Source organism: Tripterygium wilfordii, chromosome 15, assembly GCF_013401445.1.
Source record: "Tripterygium wilfordii isolate XIE 37 chromosome 15, ASM1340144v1, whole genome shotgun sequence".
In the NCBI taxonomy this organism is placed as follows: Eukaryota; Viridiplantae; Streptophyta; class Magnoliopsida; order Celastrales; family Celastraceae; genus Tripterygium; species Tripterygium wilfordii.
In genome coordinates this window covers 3,788,604-3,810,008 of record NC_052246.1, presented here as the reverse complement: position 1 = coordinate 3,810,008, position 21,405 = coordinate 3,788,604, and the positions used below count along the sequence as shown (strand labels likewise).

The 21,405-nt window shown below is 37.3% G+C and overlaps 3 protein-coding genes across 4 annotated transcripts; 1 reads left to right on the top strand and 2 right to left on the bottom strand.

Annotated features, from left to right (window-relative positions):
- Positions 1-6,317: 6,317 nt before the first annotated feature.
- Positions 6,318-11,647, top strand: LOC120017064 (two-component response regulator-like APRR2). The gene is made up of 12 exons (XM_038870125.1): positions 6,318-6,473; positions 7,062-7,268; positions 7,842-7,921; positions 8,191-8,257; positions 8,419-8,465; positions 8,650-8,727; positions 8,824-9,363; positions 9,887-10,027; positions 10,193-10,438; positions 10,578-10,649; positions 10,765-10,839; positions 11,103-11,647. Exons 2-12 carry the CDS (start codon positions 7,139-7,141, stop codon positions 11,262-11,264), a joined length of 1,638 nt encoding a protein of 545 aa, XP_038726053.1. The 5' UTR covers positions 6,318-6,473; positions 7,062-7,138; the 3' UTR covers positions 11,265-11,647.
- LOC120017065 (ribose-phosphate pyrophosphokinase 1) lies at positions 11,472-16,052 on the bottom strand. Of its 2 annotated transcripts, XM_038870126.1 has the most exons (8): positions 15,897-16,052; positions 14,893-15,069; positions 14,394-14,642; positions 13,852-13,995; positions 13,571-13,738; positions 12,903-12,972; positions 12,604-12,685; positions 11,472-12,035 (listed from the first exon to the last, which is right to left on the bottom strand). In XM_038870126.1, the coding sequence occupies exons 1-8, from the start codon at positions 16,050-16,052 to the stop codon at positions 11,855-11,857; spliced, it is 1,227 nt and encodes a 408-aa protein (XP_038726054.1). In that variant the 3' UTR covers positions 11,472-11,854. The 2 variants fall into 2 exon arrangements, with proteins under 2 accessions (XP_038726054.1, XP_038726055.1); XM_038870127.1 differs by lacking the exon at positions 15,897-16,052 and having other exon boundaries at positions 14,394-14,652; positions 14,893-15,026.
- A 3,150-nt stretch (positions 16,053-19,202) lies between these two features.
- On the bottom strand, positions 19,203-20,910 carry LOC119980014. The gene has a single exon (XM_038822655.1). It carries the CDS (start codon positions 20,723-20,725, stop codon positions 19,505-19,507), a length of 1,221 nt encoding a protein of 406 aa, XP_038678583.1. The 5' UTR covers positions 20,726-20,910; the 3' UTR covers positions 19,203-19,504.
- Between the last annotated feature and the right edge of the window lie 495 nt (positions 20,911-21,405).

Here is a 21,405-nt window from a genome sequence, read left to right as displayed (position 1 = left end):
GTAGCTGCTTTTGTCATCAATAACCTCATCATTCTGATAGCAGACCATTTCCACACAATCAACAAGCAAATCTTGAGTCCACCACTTGTCCATGGCCGACAACTAGACAACCCACCCTTGCACAAAATGGTCAATGGTGATCACTTCATCTAAACTGTTTTTTCGGAGTGTTCACGGTCGGTTCCGATTGATTATTTTTTACATAAAATACACTTTAAATGTTGTCCATACACCTCAACAATTGATATCCTAATTATTGAGACTTTAGTAGTGCTCAGCATTTAAATGTTGTCCATATACCTTAGCATTTGGTATCACTGAGATTTCAATTACTGAGACGTTTATTTTTTTTGTTAAACATTGTCCATACACCTCAGCAACTGAGACGTCTAACAGTGCTCTTTTCCTTTTCCCTCTGATGCTTAATCTCTGTCACTTGTCATTTATTATTTCATTTATGGTAAACTGCTCAAGCCCTTGATGTCCAATCTGTGAGCTCTAAGTGTAACTAGAATTGAGGGCTCTTGAATAATCACCAATATGACACACTATTCAACAATAGGCTTTTTTCTTGCATGCACTGATTGCACCACCTTCTTTAGTAGTGTCAGAAGTCCTGGTGCATAAAACAGACGTCCTTTATCATTCTCAAAATGCTACGAGGATCTGATATCCAAACCATGGTCTTCATTCAATCTGTGGGCTTGTAACCAATGCCCATTTTATCTTTCACTATAATTGACCTGAATCCACCAACCATCATCATTTTTTATTTGAACAGAGTTCTGGGTTTCCTGTTTGTTTGATGTGTGGACATCATACACACCGTCCCTCCGCAATAATAACACGATATATGTTTTGGATTAGTTCATACTGACCCGTATAATTTTATCTTCCTAAATCCAGTATTAACCCATACTAATTTGAGCCACGAAAAATGGTTTTTACTAATATGAAAGTTTGACATATTACATTTTGTATTTAACATCTTTCATTGGATGATATGGGACAAAAGACTTAGTCTCATCGTCACTCGGTAACTCATCGAGCACCACCAAACTTGACACTGCAAAAGGTTGTGACCCCATCCACTCGAACCGGGTGTTACATAACAAATTAAGTTTTGTGCGATTGAGACACCACACTCCCAACTAATTCCAACATTATGGTCAATCAACAATCTTAGTAGTGCCTACCTACACTTTCCTCGTTTGAATTGAGTACTTTTGGATGGGCTCTTCGTCAGAAAGAATCTAATAAATTACTAAAGCAATGAAAAAGCTAGAATAGTTTTGAGTAGCAAAAGTCATGACATATGATTAGACTTCAACTAATCGTTGTTTTAGATGAAGATTGATGCAACATTTGACCTCAAAATTAATGTTGTTGTTATCTTAATTCACAAAACTAACCCTAAGCCACACAAATTTTGCAGCATGAGACTTCAATTTCAAGAAAATTCTCCATCTCTAACATTAACAAAGCACACCGATGACTATAATGACTATATGATCACTTCTTTTCACTAGTCAAAATAGTAACCAACATATTCTGCTGCGAGGCCCGTGACACAATTGATTGACCATCCAAAGTACATGTATCTCAAGAGAGAGTCTCTTATACGCACCACCCTCTCGAACTTTTGATCTCAACCATTGAATCTGTCCAACAACCAATTCATTTTAAAATATTATTAAAAAATTTCCCCCTTCTCGCGTAGTTCTTCCACTTTTTCTTCCTCGCGTGGAGTTCTTCGCTTTCTTCCTTGCATCGAATTGCAGTATCACTCGTCGACCGACGCTTTTGCATTTGGTTTCTCTCTTCTTGTCTTCGCCATCCAATCTTCTCTCTTCATAGATGCTATGTGGATATATAGATGTGTTTCTAATTTAGTCTCAATATTGTCCCCAATTCCATGATTTTCTTTTGTAACTACTTCTTTCAAATAGATTCATTGAGTTAAAATTTGCAGTTATCTCAATGGAGAAAAAAATCTGGATCCAATCGGGGTATTATGAAATTTGAGTTTTTTTTTAATGATTTTTTAATCTCACCCGTTGGTCAAATCCAACGATTGAGTTTTTAAAATCCGAAAACTTTAAAATTTATGAGCGTGCGTATCAGAAAATTCCTCTATACCTCGAACATTGATTAATCATGAAGAATGCATGATAATCTCAATAATTTTGAATCCACAGAAGAGTACAAATTCCAACAATAAAGAAAAAAAAAACATAACATTGGTTAATTCACCTTCACAACCTAAAGTGTGACTCAAAAATAAAGTAGCAATATTACCAAGTCCAATAATTATTAGAGAGTAATTATTATTAACTGTTGTATAATCAATGCTAAAGATGATCATTTGGTCTTTGAAATGATGTGTTTGAATTACAAGCATTAGCAAAAGAAATTCTCTAACACAATTGGAAATGATTGAATCATTTGAAATTTTTTTAAAATGTGGGAATTAGGGTTTGATAGAGGAGACAAAGATATAGAATCATGATCATGTGGGGCTTCCACTACACTACTAGTTGGACAATAATGGAGAATAAGGGATCAAGCATAGCTAACCTTTAACCCTTACTTTTAACATAATGTCTATCACCATTGAAGAATGTCAATTTTAATTTATATGTTTCCATTTTCTCATTGTTGATTTGTACCAAAAATTAGGGTTTTTTTTTTTAGGAAAACATAATTTCATTGAAAAGAAAAGAATTACACTCTCCGGATGAATTCCCTCTCCACTATAGAGTGAATCTCCGCAAGGTATTCATGTAAACAAACTCTTAAACCCGACCCGCTCATCGAACCGTCAAGGCTGAAAGGTCAAGGGTTTCGAGGTTTAACCGTTACGAGGGAGATTGAACCGCAAGCTTTTAATAAATAATAAATATTTATACTTTAATAGTTATATACTATATAACTATATACTATATAGCAAGTTAGATGAGCATACCTATATAATTCAGCCTTAATTTTTCTACAAAAATTTACCAAATTCTATAGCAATAAGCAAATCATAAAACAAACACAAAATCCAAATTCATTAACAAAAATAAAATATTTTTGTGTCCATTGAAGGTAAATTGGCCTCACAATTCATTAACGAAAATAAAATATTATTTGTTTTTAAATCATTTTACAACATATGCGGGTTTTCTTTTAACTCGCCGGGTCATGGGTTGCCAAGTTTTCCGGGTTAATGCATAAACAGTCTTTTTCCAACAAAAAACCAAGGAGGCCACCAATTCGCAGGTTTCACGGTGTGATCGGCAGGCTAGTTCGGGTTTAAAAACTATGCTTAAACCATGAAATTTATTTGATAAATGAAAGAGGGTTTGAGCTACAGACTTCCCCTCTCATCGTACATGCTGACAAGTAATCACCCCCAACAAACACATAAACTGATTAGCTTGCTGAATGAAGTGTAGCCATATGCAATGCATATATATAGTCAATCTTCTTGTAATTTTTTCACGTCGTTTAGTTCAACAAACAGGGCAAGCGATTGCAATATATATATATATATATACACACACGCATTTTCATAGAAATGTTACTTTCAAAGTTTCAATATCAATCTTTAATCCCCCTTTTGCCAAACTTAGACAATGTATACACATCTTCCATCCACGTAATCCATGAAAAAATTAATTAATAAAAGTAAAATTAATGAGAGAACAATATGAAATCCGTGTTTGAAAATATAGATATGCATAGACTAGAGAGTTGAGATCGACCACTTTGAAAACAGCCCCCCCCCCAAGATCAAGGACTAGTGATTTATTTCTTTGTTCAATTAATGTTTGCGATAAGGGCAAACATTGCTAGCATAACGTAATTTGAATAAAAAAATTTGACTATACACAATAAAGTAACATGATTTTTTTATTAACTGAGAACAATTTCATACAAGTTTGCATTTTGAACATTCAATATGAGTTTAAACTTGAACCTAACAAGAAAAATTCACACATAACAAAAAACCCCATAAAAATCTGTATTTGAATTTTTTTTTTCATTTTAAATGAACATGTTTATTTTTTGCACTATATTTCTTGCAAATATATATGATCAAAACATAAGAATTTGTCAATTTTGGAATGATTGTGTCACTTGAAAATTTGAATAAAATTAGCATCAATTGGTCTGCCACAGTTGCACAGTTTAGTTGCACATGTTACACGTTTTACACACACATATTTTTTATTATAGCTATAATTACGTAATTTTACCAAAATTTTGTCAAAGATTTGTAATTTAATGCATCATATTTAATTATATTAAAAATACTATTTAAATAAAAAAAAACCTTAAAAAGTGTACTTTTTTGCTGACTCCATTTAGCGTCCTTTCCAAAACGACAAGAAACTGTGTCGTTTTAAAAAATAATTTATTAATTAATGCTACAACAAGGGTCTTTTAAAAAAGGTCAACACTAACCAATTAAATATTAGTTAATAAAGTAAAATAAATAGTTTATTAATTTATTAAGTCCCTCGTGACCAAAAAGTCTGTCACAAAGTGCACGTGACTTGGCCTTTTATAGAGGATAGAGCTCCCCTACATACGTTTGACATGACATGTCTATTGCTATGATTTTTGTTTTGCTGTTCTCTTACAGTTTTTTTGGCCAAATGTTTGTTTTGGCTTTAAACTCAGTTTTGTTTTAACATTATTAGGTTATGTCTCTGGTATCTTGTATTTTATCTTCTCTTAATGCATTTCTTACTTACTAAACAAAAAAAAAGTTTGACATGACATATCCTTTTATACATTAATTAATTTGAATAATAATTATGGTGAAAATGTTACGACAAGCCAGCACGACAAAAAAATATATATACGGTGACAGAAATCCATACTACATACATGTCAACAATATTATTCATTTTGGATTATTATATTCCCAATGATACATCATGCCCGCACAATTTTATTCCTCCTTAGGTCAACCGTTATAGGCCGAAACCCATGAATCAAAGTCCAACTCACTTGGGGTAGGAAATGGTTTTGTTGTATGTTAAGGGTGGGGCTTTGGTTTTATTAACCCATTGTTGGGCAATGCCCAGTTGATGTGAGACTCTAACTCATAACACTCTCCCGTACTTAGGGGCTGGATTATATTAAACCTAACAAGTGGAGTAAATGTTACGTCCTATAGGACTAAATTGCTCTTATACCATATATAAAACCTGTACTACTTTGTTTATCCTTAACTCAATAACTACATGCCGAAGCCCATAGATCAGAAGATGGTGGATTTGAAGTTTTGTTTATAAGGGATGATAAACCTCCTATTGTCAACCTGAGTTTTCAATAGAGAATTAGACCCAAACTTATGATGCTAGACTTGGACCCTCATCCCGTGTGACGGGTATTCATTAATGGGTTTTGACTTTATGAACCTAACAATGTGAGCCTTTAACTCATAACATAACGTAGACATCGTAAAATGTCTTGTTTCTTTTATGTCTGCGCTTGGTTGTTGCTCGGCTTAAAATATAATTTATCAACTAACTACCAACTAATGCTTAACAAGTTGCTAACTAAATCTTTAAATATGCATGGAGAAGTGATTAGACACACGTACTCTTACACTCTATGGAGAGGTAGAGGTAGAGGTGATCCTTGTTCACTTGCATTTTCCTATCCCAGACGCATTTGGTAATGTAAATTTTAGGAGTGTAAAACATCGATTTTTTCTAATTTTTTTTTATATAAATTTAACCGATTAATTAGTTAATTTTCAACGATTATTTTGATTGTCGAATCAATTTACTAGAGATAGTAAAAACGAACGAAAATTATGATACCAAACTGGTGGATAGTCATAAAATGGCCTCTAATGATTACAAAATTAATTAAAGGAGCCATAATTAAGGATTCAACTCCACATAAAAATCTATACACATCATTACAAAAAAGAAAGACATAATCTTCATGATAAAGTAAACCCCTTTTTACTATTATTGCTCCATTGTTGGTCATGAAACCAACCTTTCAATATGTAGATGATTAAAAGTTCCAAAAGAAAACGCCACTCATGATCATGGAAGTCAAGTCACCAAACTATGAAAATCGCACTAACGAGAGGTAATTCGGTTGATAATAGATTGAGTTGGATATATGTATACTCAATATTGTTTGTGTGTGTTTTTTTGGGATATTCCCCTTAAAAGGTTACGTAGAAAAGGGACTCGACTTTTTTTATTGGTTTATTGGTTTATTTTCCTTTTGTCTATTTCATGGTCTGTACGTATTGATACCACTGTTAACTGGAAGTTACAGACTTGGCTCTTAAAAGCCCACTTAAACCATCCCCTCTCTCTCTCTCTCTCTCTCTCTCTCTCTCTGAGTCTCTGTGGCTTCTATATGCAGTCAAGGAAGAAGCTAATAAGTGAACAAGAACACCTAGAAGACAAAGGAGTAAAGGACACAGCTTTTCTCTGTTCTCGCCACAGGTAGTGCACATGGTTCATATCCATGTCTATGCAGTTTGAAAAGCTCATGTGGCCACGTGGGGACTGATTTATTTGATGTCTGTTTTGAGAGATTTAATGGGTTCAGTTGTGATTTCGTTGGCTATAATGGCATGCATTTTGTTGGGTTTAGTGCTCATGATTCTCTCTCTTATCCTTCTTCTCTTGGCGGGTTATGAGTGATTTTTCTTTGCGCTGTTTCAAAATTTATGTTGTGCTTAAAGGTCTGTACTTTGTTCTGATTTAAAACCCCAGTTCCATTTACGATGAAAATTCCATGTATGTTACTTTTTACCCTGGTGAGAAATTTTTGTTGCTTACTGTAACTCCCAACTTTTGAGTGAAAATTAGGTTGACTAGGTCTCCCCATCCATCTGGGTCCATGTCAAGTTTTGTATCTAAACCATGAATTTGTTAAGCTTCAGGATTGATGAATATTTTGCCGAATACTTTCGTGAAATTGGTCTTCTAATGTTAGGTGTTCTGAGTTCCCTTAAGTGGGAATGATAAATTTAGGACATTAGATCAAAGTGTTGATGAGAATCTCATATTCTCATTTGGATCTTGCAGAGAATTGAATTGATGATGTTAATCAGCTGTGATCTGAGACACACATCTGCAGCCTGAGAAACGATGCCAAACCAGGTATGGTTTGCACTGCTAGTGATTTATCAGCATGGAAAGATTTCCCAAAAGGCCTCAGGGTCCTTCTCCTTGATGAGGACAGCAGCTCTGCTACCGAGACAAAATCAAAACTAGAAGCTATGGACTATATTGGTACATATTTTGATTCTCCAGATTTGTTTTGAGCTGGTTTGATCCAGTATTCTACTTCCTCAACTGGAAATTTAGGTTCTTTTGTCTTTTTTCACCATTGAGTTATGGTGATGTCCAAAGCATTTAGCTGTTTTGGTTCTACTTTGTGCCTTTATGTTATGGTTCTAAATAAAGTTTCCAATTTGGATTTTTAGGATGTCAGTGTTGAAAAAACTTGAAAATATACTCTCTTTTGTTTGTTTTCTTCTGATTTTAGTTCTATTGACAAAATTTTGGTTAATTTTTCGGAGGGACTGATATTTCTTTCAGCTTCTTTTCATATTTGATCTTTGTTTCTTAAGGTCTCATAATTTCTGATGATAAAATTTAGAACTTGAGAGTGCAGGACCCACTATGGCATATCCATGTAAAAGTTCTTAGCTTTCTCCTTCTTCTCATTTAGTATCAATACTGTTCTCATGTTCCTCTTTCCACATAGTCTTTTGCATATCCTGTAATGCTTTAGTAGATTATTCTCCCTGAAATGGGAAATTCAATCTGTGGTTCTAAGTCCCATCTCCTTGCTCATTACAGTTTTTTCTTTCTGTAATGAGAATGAAGCTCTGTCTGCAATTTCAAGTAAAGAAGAAAGCTTCCAGCTCGCCATAGTGGAGGTAATTGAAGCCTGAATGATATCACTACATTGAGAGTGTTTGGGAACTTAATTACGTGCATAATATCTAGAAGAATATTTCATAATTGTAGAACTTATGAGCCTCAAAATGGTCATATTCCAGTTTATTTTGCACTAATCAAGCATTCAAGCTAAGGATACCATTACTGTGATCCTAATGACTTTCACTTCCACCAAATGTCGCTATTCAGATGAAAAAAATTTGAACCTAAAATATTGATAATTCTTTCAATGTGTCTGTCTGTACAGGTGAGTACAAGCAATGGCAATGGGAGTTTCAAGTTTCTTGAAGCTGCCAAAGATTTTCCAACCATTAGTAAGTTCTGAAAGCTCACTAGTTCTCCAGACGATCAAGTTTTAGAGCATGAGAGTCTTTTCATCAGTATTGAATAGATTTTTTTTTTGGGAGGGGTCAGGGTTTAGTTGCTTTATTTTGTGGTGATACTTTTCTTAATGCAAACTAATCTTCTGCTTCAGTGACATCAAACACACAGTGTCTGAGCACCATGATGAAGTGCATGGCGGTGAGACTTCTATTCTAACCTTTCAATTTTAACTTCAATATGCATGAACATGAGATTTTTTATTTCAATGTTCAGTACCTTCAGTTAAGATTTGGTCTAAAATTATGCTCAAGTGATGTCCAAAGTTGAGGCTTTCTCCACGCATTACAGTTATCATTGCATGCATCTGACTTTAAATTTTCAGCTTGGTGCAGTGGAATTTCTTCAGAAACCTCTCTCGGATGACAAACTGAAGAACATATGGCAGCATGTAGTTCACAAGGTTTGTTGGATTCTACTAACATTATGGGGACCTACTGCTAAGTAATGTGTGATTGCTGTGAGAAGACAATTAAATCTTTTTGTTTGTCCTGAACAGGCATTCAATACAAAGGGGAGGATCATCTCAGAATCGCTGAAACCTGTTAAGCAGTCAGTGGTCTCCGTGCTGCAGCTTCAATTAGACAATGGAGAGAGGGCAGAAAAGGCAGGTGTGTCTCCGGCAAATAAAAATGAGCTTGAGCGGTCAGCAGGTAGTGATAAGTATCCAGCTCCATCAACCCCACAACTAAAACAAGTAGGGAGATTTTTGGATGATGAAGATTTCCAAGATCATACTAATAGCTTAATGAAAACTGATAGTGGGGAGCACGATGGGGAAACTAAATCTGTCGAAACTACTGGTGGAAATACAATGGTTGAGGAGACTCTAATTGTTAGAGAACTGCAGAGTTTAGGAGAGATTGCAATCAAAGAGGAGATTGACTTGGCTGATGGTGGCAACAACGAGGGTAATCTCTGCCCGCATCCTCAAAATAAAGACAATCTTGACATTTCTAGAGGTGGGACTGAAGGTGAAAGCCCAAGTAAAGCTACCCATAGTGTCTGTAGGATTAAGGCTAACGGAAAGAAGATGAAGGTAATTCACTTTTAGCTTCAGAAGATATCCTTGATTCTTCCTCGTGTCTAACCAAGGGTGAAAGTTTTGATTGGTGATTACATTTTCTTTTTCAAATCTTGTAAGCTATTTTTATCTGAATTTCCTGGTTGTCATGAAAGCCACTCATTTTCCCCGTAAGTATACACATATAAGCTGCTCAATGCACTTTATAGTTTAAGTACTATGCATTGCAGTCGCAGACTTGCAGTACATCTTATGTACTATTGCACTCCTTGGATTGTTATAGAAAACTATCAATGATTTCTCCTATACTATGACACTTGCTTTTAATTCCATCTCCCTGCCCCCCAGTAAACGTCATTAAACTGGGCATATGCAGTTGTACATGATCTTGATCGTTTTGGAAGTTTCTATACTAGTAATATGTTTCCAATAATTGAATGAGTTTTATTTCTCAAATTTAGATTAAATTTCAGTGAGGTAAGCGTAGCTACGAATGTGCATACGTAATTGTTGTTGGTCATTTATGTTTGGTTTCCAGGTAGACTGGACGCCTGAACTTCATAGAAAGTTTCTCCAAGCGGTTGAGCAGCTAGGTATAGATCAAGCAATACCTTCCCGAATTGTAGAGCTGATGAAAGCGGAAGGCTTGACTAGACATAATGTAGCAAGTCATCTCCAGGTCAGTTCTAAAGCTAGTCTCCTACATTCCTACACTCTTTTTTTTTTTTTAATAAGCTACATTCCTACTCTTAAGAATGCTTCATTATCAATTTTATCCTTTTATGTCTACTATAGACCTTCGGAGTTATTCATAGCTAATTAACTATTGCATTATGTCATCCAGAAATTTCGGAAACAAAGGAGACACATCTTGCCTAAGGATGACGACCGGAGATGGCCACATCAAAAAGAACAAATGCAAAGAAATTACTGTTCCTATAAACCTATCATGGCTTTCCCAGCATATCATTCTAATCCTGCTCTTCCGGCTGGTCCAGTTTATCATGTGTGGGGCGCTCCTAATACTCGCCCAGCGCCTGTCCCAATGTGGGGTGGCTATCCCCCGTGGCCATGGAAGCCTTATCCTGGGGTAACACTTGTTATATTCAAAGACTATGATACATACAAGCTCATTGTCCGTGCCAGTAGGCCGGAGGACCGATCCTTTTAGCAATCTGGGAAGTGTTTGAAGTGTAACTTATGATATGCATTGCATTTTCATGTTTCAGATGCATGCTGATGCTTGGGGTTGCCCTGTGATGCCCCCACCTCATACTGCTTGTCCTTCCTTGCCTCAACAGGTGAGCAAGCTAATGTAGATCTTTGTTGCATATATTTGGCTTGGAAATTTTGTTTTTTGACTCTGCACATATATGTTATTACGCTCCTTTTTACTGGAATTGTTGGAAAATGCAGAATACGTCTGGGTTTTCCAATGCTGGCGCCGTTGTTGGCTATGGCATGCCGGAAAATTATTTCGAACATCACCCGGTAATCCAACCCTAATCTCAAAAACACTGTTTCTTGAAATTAGTGTTAGAAACTTAGAATTATGAATTAGATCAATATTTTCCAATTTCAGAGAGGTGGTACTGAATATTGGTTTAGCTGTTAATGTAAGAGGTCAGTTGTCACGATACATACTTAAAGCGGTAAATAGGTTTTGCGCGCATGAGAAATGAGCATCAAAGCACATATTAATCTCCATGAACCCTTGAAACTCAAATTGATTCATTCCCGTGGTTTGTTTGCAGGCAGAGGAAATAGTTGACAAGGTGGTGAAAGAGGCTATAAGCAAGCCCTGGCTACCCCTGCCTTTAGGCCTGAAGCCTCCTTCCGCCGAGTTTGTCCTGGCTGAGCTTTCCAGGCAAGGCATCTCCACCATCCCTCCCAACATCAGTGACTGTAATTCTTGACTCATGTGTAGTCTACTTCATTGTAGAATAAAAGACTCAAGTGGGTGTATTTTTTTGGGTCCAAATTAAAGCATTTAAATTTATTTTGGGCGGTTGGGATTGGCATTGTCACAAATCACAATTGTCCAAGACAGAGACCTAACAAACAAAGATAAGTGGATAAACCTTGTAGACTTCACATGAATATGATAAAGATAAAGAAAACTATGAAGGCATGTTGTAAAAATGTTTGAAATGGACCACCAGGCACCAGGTAGGGTTTCACAGAGGCTCTAAAGCAAAGCGGATAATGCTTGAGACCCCATCTTATGACCATTCTCTCTTTTCCTTCTCTCTTTAAACTAATGAACCAGTTCATAAGAAAACTAATGAACCAAAGAAAAGAACTCCAACGAGGTCTCCCTATGCATTCATGTGGTAAAATCCTAAAAGTATTGGGATATAGGCTGTGACGATGAAGATGAGATATTGGACTAAATTAAAACAAAAAACTAAGGCCTACTCTGAATCCCCCAATCCCCTTCACCGCTTGAGGAACAACCTAAAGGTGCCCATGAATCAATTATGAGGGAGCAAATTCAAATAAAATTTCACTGAAAAATGCTGCTGACAGAACAGTCGTCATGAACGCGCCATATAGTCTCTCCCAAAAGGTTTGCTACTGAAAGAACAGTCAACTGAGGAAAGTAGTTCTTCTCCGCTACTGGGATTGTGTTCGAAATTATCACTTCTTGAAACAGACCACCTGATAGCCTTTCAATTGCTGGAGGGCTGTTCAGACATGGAAACAACAGAGAGGATATCAATGATGAATTTTTTTCCATAATTTGGCGAAGCTAATGCGCTCCAGGCAACAGACGTGCTCATCGAAAGTGCCTAGTTTGAAATGTGTCCTACAACTAAAACATAAGTAGCTTAACTAAAATTCTAGACATTATAATCGTTATAACCAAAGAAGAAATGCCCAAATTAATCAAGTCAGTGAAGCATAGAAAGAACGAACTCAATGCAAATTCAAGACAGCGTAAGGTACCGTACAACACTGATTGCAACCCAAGAATCACAATGATCGAATGACCACCCCTGGACCTGCACAGGGTTCGAGCCATGTAGTTTACTTGACATTTGGGCTGAGAGGCCACTCCAAATGTCCAGGGTCAACACTTTTTTTTTTTGATGAGTAATATTGATTTTTAATATTAGTTGTTTTTAGCATGTGGTAAGAATCGAACCTCTAGGGTTTACACTTGCATTAACATGTCACCACGATGGTGGCTCGTGTGAAACTGTGAACAGGTCTTCCCTCCTCAAGACATAGGCAAAAGGAAAAACTCATTACCTGAAAACAGCATGGGTGCAGCAGGCATACACTTCCCTGGCCCCTTCTTGATGTAAAAGGGCTGCTCCTTTTGCGATAGTCCCTACAGTGCACAAGCATCAATGTCTTATATATGTAGTTAAGCTTAGAAGAAACCAGATATTACAAAACTTATATTTAAAGTATTAAAGAGAACTCTGCCAATCGTCTCTCAAATATTTTTTTCCTAGTCTAACACCTTGTACGAATATTGGAGTTCCAAAAATCAAAATTAATGGATGAATTAAGGGTGGGCCCCCCCCAACCCCAATTGATCTCACCGGCAGTGTCGATCATGTCGTCCACCATAACAGCAACCTTTCCTTTAACATCACCAATAAGGTTCATCACCTGCCAGATAAATGTTAAGATAACATTTGAGGGACTAACTAATGTAATACACTAAGAAAAGACAATTGATGCAAGTTTCTTTTCTCCCAACATCAAACTCCTACAGTTACAGGTAAACAAGAACATGCATCTAACAAGGTAATGGAAACATTGTGATTGACTTATGGTATGGGAAACAATGGAAGCAAATAAATTAGCCAACACCACGCCTGCCAAATTAATCTGATCATCAAATCACGAGAATCACTGAGATAAGAAACATGCATTGACAAAGAAAAGAGTTCTCAAAATATTTAACAACAATGAGAACATCGTCGCTATCATCATTCAAAGCCTTTGTGCCACACATGAAAGAGTGAAAGATTCATTTATGAGAATTGAAAATCTCAATGCAACATATCTAAGATAAATACAGGATGTTAAAGAACAACAATTGAACTTTTAGAAACAACTATCGAAAAAGTGGGGATGTTATCTTCCAAAAGTCATATACTCATAGCTAAAGAAATCAAATCAACCTCAAAACTTGATATGTAATAACAAATTATTGTTAAGAAAGCTCAAGGAAAGATGTGAGTATTATTGGTGCTGGATTTACCTCAGCGACATTATGACCATGTCGCCTTTTATCCACAATTGCCAACGGTGCATCAGATAGTTTTTTAGCAAAAGCACGTGCTCTTGCCACTCCACCAACATCTGGTGAAACTACTACCAAGTCATTGGAAGCAATAGTCTTGCTGGCGAGATAGTCCAGAATTACAGGCTACAGTACAGAGACATACAGTGATACAAACATCAGGGGATGTGAAGTGAGAAATAGAAAAATCAAAACAATGGAATAATAACCTGAAAATATACATTTTTGAATGAAATTACCTGACAATGCACATGATCAACTGGAATGTCGAAGTAACCCATTGACTGACCAGAATGAAGATCACAAGCAAGAACACGGTTTGCACCTGCTTCTGTGATAAGGTTGGCGACAAGTTTGGCCGCAATTGACTCTCGACCTTGAGTCTGGAGACAAAAAAGAAATTTAAAAAAATTGGAGGCTAAAACATTATCCTGTATAAAATACAACCCAATTCCAATGACGGTGATTTAGCATAAGATGATAACGGAATGTTAACTCATCACAAACATATATTCGCTTAACATTGAACCAGAAAAGAGAATGAAAAACATTCACACCACCATCAAAAAAGAAAATGAAAAAGGGATTTCAAGTATTTCATATAACATATGGGTAAGTATATTCCAATCAACACATTTACACCAGCCATCCAGGTTGTGTTTGAGCATAGCTGTCTCTCATCCCCTAACATAATTAAATGGATCATGCACATCATTATATTCAACTTATCACAAAAACTTAAACAGAAACCAGCCACACTTGATGGCAGCAGGAAACTTGCCTTTCTGTCTGCTCTTGCATATCCAAAATATGGAATTACAACAGTAATATTCTTGGCCGATGCTCTCCGACAAGCATCCACCATTACTAAAAGCTCCATAAGATTCTCGTTTGCTGGAGGGCAGGTAGGCTGCACCAAAAAAACATCACATCCTCTAACACTTTCTTGCAGCTGAACATAGATTTCACCATCAGCAAATCGCTTTATGTTTATCTTTCCAAGTTCCAGACCCATGTACCTAGCAATTTCCTGGGGGTAACTGACAGAAAGTTAGCAATCAAACGGTTCCAAAACAATAAGAATTTTAATTCAGGAGAATGCTACAACGAGGGAGCTTTCACATTCTAATCCATATTGAGAAATAAATGCACTCAGCCAAACCAAAATAACGTTTAAATCAACAGCACGTAGCACTTCCATAGAACATGTAATCTCATTCCACTACAATGGGTCTTCAATTCCTACAGGAAAATTATAAAATCGATAGCAACATAATTACCTGAGAAAGAGCAGAATTTGCTGTGCCAGTAAACAATTTCAGCCTCGTATTATTAGTTCTGTTAACTGCCTTTTCCATGCGTGCTGTCTCCAAGAACTTGGGAAGAGTTCGTTCGTTAAGGATGGGAATACTTGGTTTCCCATTGCCAATATTCAATGGCTCTTGCATGTCACATTTCTAGTACAATGAATAATTGTATCAGTACAGTACGTATACCGCTACCAAGAAACAGCTTGACAACTCTCAAACTACATATAATATTAAGAAGAGATCATACAGAGATGGCAAACCACAATAATAAAAACTGATGCTCATGCCTTATCTACCACAGCAACAATTGCAGTTTGGGAGAATCAGCAACTACCTGTGACTTTACTAGTGAAAATCTAAAGCTACCATATAAAGCATTGTTCTTTTCTCTTACTGCACTTTGATAATATAATATCTTAGAAATTTATATTGTCTCCGGTGGCATCAGTACATAAAGCCACAAAGCTTGCAATTAATACACACCATCTTCGCCATTATTTTCATATCCATATCAGCTCCATAGATTTCTGTAGTAAGTCAGGGATCACAAGACAATCACGTAAATTTTGTAACCAAAACAACATAGACGTCACCCCAGGCCCCAGGGTTGTCCGGGCCTTAATGCAGTGCCACAACAGTGCTATCTGCGTAGGGTTATCCCTCATCTCAAAAGATTTATAAGCATCATCTATATTTTTTGAAAACCGTCGTAGTACAAAACCAATAGCTACATAAACCCAACGACCTTTATCTCAAGGTGAATTTAATTACTTTCGTCCTCGGGAAAATTTCCCGAGATTCTGTAAAAACAAACAGCCAAATCCTCCAAACAATCAACAGTACAGGGGAAAGAACACAACTTTACTATTACATGCACGTGTGGAATACATAAACACGGACATTAGAGCAACTAATTACAGAGAATAACAATAAATTAAGCCAAAATCACACACTCAACGAATATTGTTTCTTACCACACCAATTTGAGCGAAGGTTCGTGAGCGAGAGGCACCGGAAGCCAAGCCCTTACAACCGAGTGAGGAACGAGAGAAGAGCGACGAAGAAGACGACGACAGAAACGACGACGCCTTATGTGCTTGCGAAGGAGAAGACAGAGCCAGTGAAGCCATTTTTTTTCCTCAGAATTGAATTCCAATGAATGCACTTTAGGGTTAGGGTTTGGTTGGTTATGGTTTCTGAGAGGCTTTCTCTCTCTCTCTCCCCCCTCTTGCGTTTTAAACAACGGTGAACGTAGGTGCCGGTCTCGGTACCGTTTCTTCCTTGTTTTCCTTCCACGACAGGAGGTAGAAGGACAGCACCATAAAACGTCGCCGTTTAAGTGCTTTCTATGTATAAGAATGAGAACATGAATTTGGACCGTTACGTGGAGATGGGTCTCGGCGGATCCAGTTGTCACAAAGCTATAAGATCGCTGCATCAATCTGGACCGTTAAGCTTACACAAATACACGGCGTAGATTGAATACTTGGAAATTCTTCCATAAAGTGTTCAAAGTGACGTGCCAACTGGTGACGTGAGTGTTCAAAGAGGGCGATGTGAGTCAAAACGAGAAGGAAGGAAGTGTGAACATATTTATCATGTGGAGTGGGAGGGGAGGTGGTGACTTTGAAACTTTTATGGTTCATAGAGTCCCACTCACGTATACAAAGTGTGTATTGGAAGAGTTTGGTCAAAATTATGTTCCTTTTCTCTTATGTTTCCATTGCGATTCGTAGATGACCGATCTTAACGCATCATTGTGGGCCTATTGGAATCCACTTATATTTATTGAAACTTTTATTGTCCATTTATTGATTTACGTATACATAAATTGACCAGAATCCCACCCAATCATCTCAATTATTAACTTGTCACTTTCTGATTTAATCACCAGATTTTATGATTCTTCAATCAGGCTTTATATACCCCTATACTTAAAGCAGTTAAAGGATAAAATGAATTATTAAGATAACCAGCGTTAACATTTTTGTTACGCATATAAGTGTGTATTGGAAGAGTTTGGTCAAAGTTATGTTTCTTTTCTATTATGGAATTATTATGTTCCATAATTCCATTGTGATGCCTAGATGACCGACCTTAAAGCATCGCTGTGGGCCTATTGGAATCGGCTTTTTATATAGTCCAACCAGCCCAGAGTATTGAACACCCTGATTTATGGCCCAGGACAAAGGACCGCACGGAAAACCGGGCCAGATGGCCCACATCTTTTGTACATGCATGTATATGAATGAATGTAAATACATAATTGCATATGCATGCAAGAGGAGGAAAGGGGAGGAGGAGAGGGATGGTGAGATTATATATACCTCCTGAGAGAGATGGGTTGGGGACAAAATTGAATCACCCATCGCCTATGCATATGGACACTCCCCCGGTCATCTCTCTCCAACAAATACTATTTGAGCCAATGGTGATGACTGAGCAAAGGTGTGCCAAAGGCCATGATGGATTTGAGCTTAACCCATTTGTTCGTTTGGATGGACTAAAAAATGAGCAAATATGTGTAACTTTTGGTGAACAATACAGATGAGCAATACTCTGCAGGTGGTAACACTACATGCTTGTGGCTTTAGGAATCAATGTAACATCTTTAGATATTTATTTTTTTAAAACAGAGATTTGAGGAGGGGTAGGATTCAAACTCACGACCTAATAGGTAGGTGATCCCTTACATGCAATGTGATTGTCGTTCAACCAACGGCTCACGTGCAACATCCTTAGAATTATAAGCAACAGTTCAATATAACTTCAGATTCACCTAACTAAATATTGTTAAAAATTGTGGTCCTGTGCTAACAAAATCCCTTGCAAGCAAACATGGCTGTGCCAGAATGAGAACAACAATGACCATATCATTCTCAGTGTCACTTATCAGTTCTCATCTAAATTAAACAACATGGTCATTGTCACGAAAAGATCGGACCTTCAGATGTCTCCAGATCCTCTATTCTATCATAAGTCCGTCATGATAACTGTTTATGTGAAATACCTCTGTCATCAAGACTCCAGAAGACTTTCTTCTATATCATCAATCACATGTACAATTGGTCTTTACCAGTTACACATACACATATATCCCAGTACGGCCATTTCTTCAAAAGTGGACAGAATTAAAGAACAGAAGAGAAGCAAATTCCAGAATAATATTAGACTGCGGATCCACGACATTTATGCAAAGAAAAACAGAACAATCTAAAGTAAATAGATGAAGATAATCCTATGTTGTTAACTTTATTCCTTGGAATTTGTTGTTAAACGTTCATGCTAAACTGCCAGTGTAGATACGTCTTCAATCTCAAGCATTCATCACTGTTCTGTAACTCCTAAAACTAAAGCACCAAGAACAAGCATTTAGTACAAATGTGTCGTAATTGTTAACTAAAAGACTAACATAAACCACAACACAGAGACATGCAAATTAGGTTCATTAGATTGATGAATCATGGCGGCTCTCCAAGATAGCAGCAACTGCAATTCCACCGGCTGTATCACGATATCCTTCATAGAATGAAAATTTTTTTGATCTAGGGGTTCTGTTTGGCAGAAGAATTCATGGTGAAAGAATGTGGAGATTTTTCATCCGAGAAGATCCATATGAGTCAAAAGTGCTGCCAAGATATTCAAGGGTTTTAGTCCAAGTGCTTCAATCGGATATTCAACCTTAGTTTGGTAATAAAGTCAAGGATTTTTGTACTAAAGACGGGATAGTTTTGCCTCCAAGGGAAGTCACAATGGCGAATACCCTGAACAAAACAAGAGTGGACTTTATTGAACCAAAAGGGTTCCCTACTAGTTCCATCAGGACATCACGAGACTATCAGAGTTTTACCATGCCTGAGATATAGACAGAGAAACTATTGGAGTTTAACAGTTTACTTATAATGGACTACTGAACCAAATTACACAATGTTATCATGTAACAAAAAGATTTTCCGGATAATTTCTCCAAACATAGAGATTGATAATCGCAAAAACCTCCACGTCAAAGAAGCGCCTTTTTTTTGGGTCCCATTATAAGAATAATGGATCATAAGCTTAATCTTCAAGCTCCATCATTTCCATGACCGCCTATATCTATGTTATTTATGCTACAGATTGGCAAGTGGATAGCAAAGGCATGTACTGGGCTACTTCCAAGCAAATATAAAGATGAACTAAACAACAATCAAATGTTCATTTAGTTAAAGAAAGCAAGAGGCTCAGCTAAGATCTTTGACAGAGAAATTTTAACAAACCAATCATTAAAGTGGATAATTTTCTTTTCAAAATTTAAATATAAGCCAATGCTGACAACAAAAGTTCATTAACTTGTTCAAGTGTTGTTGCAAGTGAAATAAAGATATATGGATGATGAAACCAACAGCGTAGGCTACATTATTTTACACTGGATTATTAATGCCACCAAGTAGGTTTGCATCAACAACCCCGCTATACTATCTATGCCTCTGCTACCCTAAATAAATTAGGGAAATAGTTTCTTGACAAAAGATCAGCTGCTATATACATATTAAGAAGAAGCAAGCAAACCATACATAATACATTCAAACATCCCAAACCTGGTCTACAAGGAAGCAGCCTTGATAGCCTTCTGCAACTCACTTTCCAGATCAGTCACCTGATTGGCAGGCTTCTTTGACTCTCTTTGGGCGCTGCCTTCACCATTCTTTTTGCCCCTCCACTGCTCAAAGTGATGCAAACTGTGATTAGGAGTTGGCATTGCTTCCCCATTCCTTTTGCTCCTCCATTGATCAAACTCCCCCATATTCTCATTAGGAGGTGGTAATGTTGTCTTTCTACCACCATTACTCTCCCCATACGACTTCCTGGATGAAATTCCCGATCTCAACCCCTCCAAACTCTGCCTCATCTCCATATTTTCCTTCTCCAAAACCTCCAAGTCCCTTTTCATCCAAAGGTACATACCCTTCAACAACTCCACATCGCCCACATCACTCTTATTCGTTATTGTTTTCACCTCTTTCACCTCCTCCACCCTCACTATACCAATCTTATCCAAAGTCAAGTACGGAACTTTCCCCTTCAAATCTGCAGGTAAATTCAATCCCCACCTCAAATTCATTGCTACCCGATTTGTCACAGGCAACACTGTCCTAGCCTTAATAGCTACTCCTCTCGAAGACCATAGATTTTTACCGTCCCTAGACACCAATGACCTCTCTGGCATAAACCCAATTGGGCCAATTCCAGTATAATCAGAATTAGCGTTTACATCACCATTGTCATTGCCACCACAAGGTTCTAACTTTACCTCCTGCCAACCATCTCGCACAAGCCCATCTCCAAACTGACCATTTGAACGTGACCCAGAATCCGAATTAGCCTCGGGAATTGTGTGGGATCCAGAATTTGGTTTAGAGTTAGGGTTGGGGTTAGAAGATGTGGTCTTGAGAAGAGAGAAGTGACCGAATTGGGGCTTGAAGTGGATAGAGAAGGCGGAGGTGATAGTAGATGGGTTTGTGGAGGAAAGAGAGAAGTGGGCAGAGAAGATGAGAGGGGAATTGCGTGGAGAGCCAGAGAGGCCTAAACCAGACTTGAGGGAGAGAGTGAAAGGTGCGACTGTAGTGGTGGAGGCAGAGTAAGAGAGTCTTGCAGAAGGACCAGAAGAATAGTTTGTAGAGACAGAAAAGGATGGATCTTGAGGCGTGTTGAGATTGGCAGAGACCGTAGACGTGAAGGGTTGGCTGAATACAGTGACGGGTATTTTGGCCTTGAAAAGTGGGCTTCTCTGGTTCTCATCTCGAAGATTGAAGGAGAGCTTCATCTTTCTCCCTACGTTCCCTTATCTCCGGAGCGCACACAGTTGCAAATCTTGAGGATTGAAGGAGGACTACTGAAGGATCGATACCTGGTGATTGGGTTAAAAGTTAGAGCGAGATTGTTTAGTTCCCTCGTGTCATGTTGGCATGGACCTGCTACTGCTGGCCTCTATCTTTCGACCTTTTTGTGGACTCCCAAAAAAAAAAAACTACGGATCCCAGTAATATATGTCTCAATTATCTCAGTGATTAGTGAGGGTATTGTCAACTGCGGTGAGGTGTTGTGCGGTGCTGTGAGTTATAAAACTATGATGTTGTGAGATGAGTTGAAACGCAAAAAGTTATTTGGCTTATCATTTTTAAAACTGTGGTGCGGTGTTGTAAGGTGAGTTTGACGTATCTAAATTACGGTTATATTAGATTACTAATAATATTAATATAAAATCACTTAATGTTTACGTTGTACATTAATTTAAAATAAAATAATTGACCTAATTTGATTACGTAGGACAATTCAACATATATTGTAAGCGTATTTTAAAATAATTGACCTAATTTGATTACGTAAGACAATTCAACATATATTGTAAGCATTTGGGAGTGCTATGAGGTGTGGTGAGGTGTTGTAAGGTGAGTTGGAATGCAAAAGCTGTTTGGCGCGTCACAAAAAACTGTGGTGCTATGA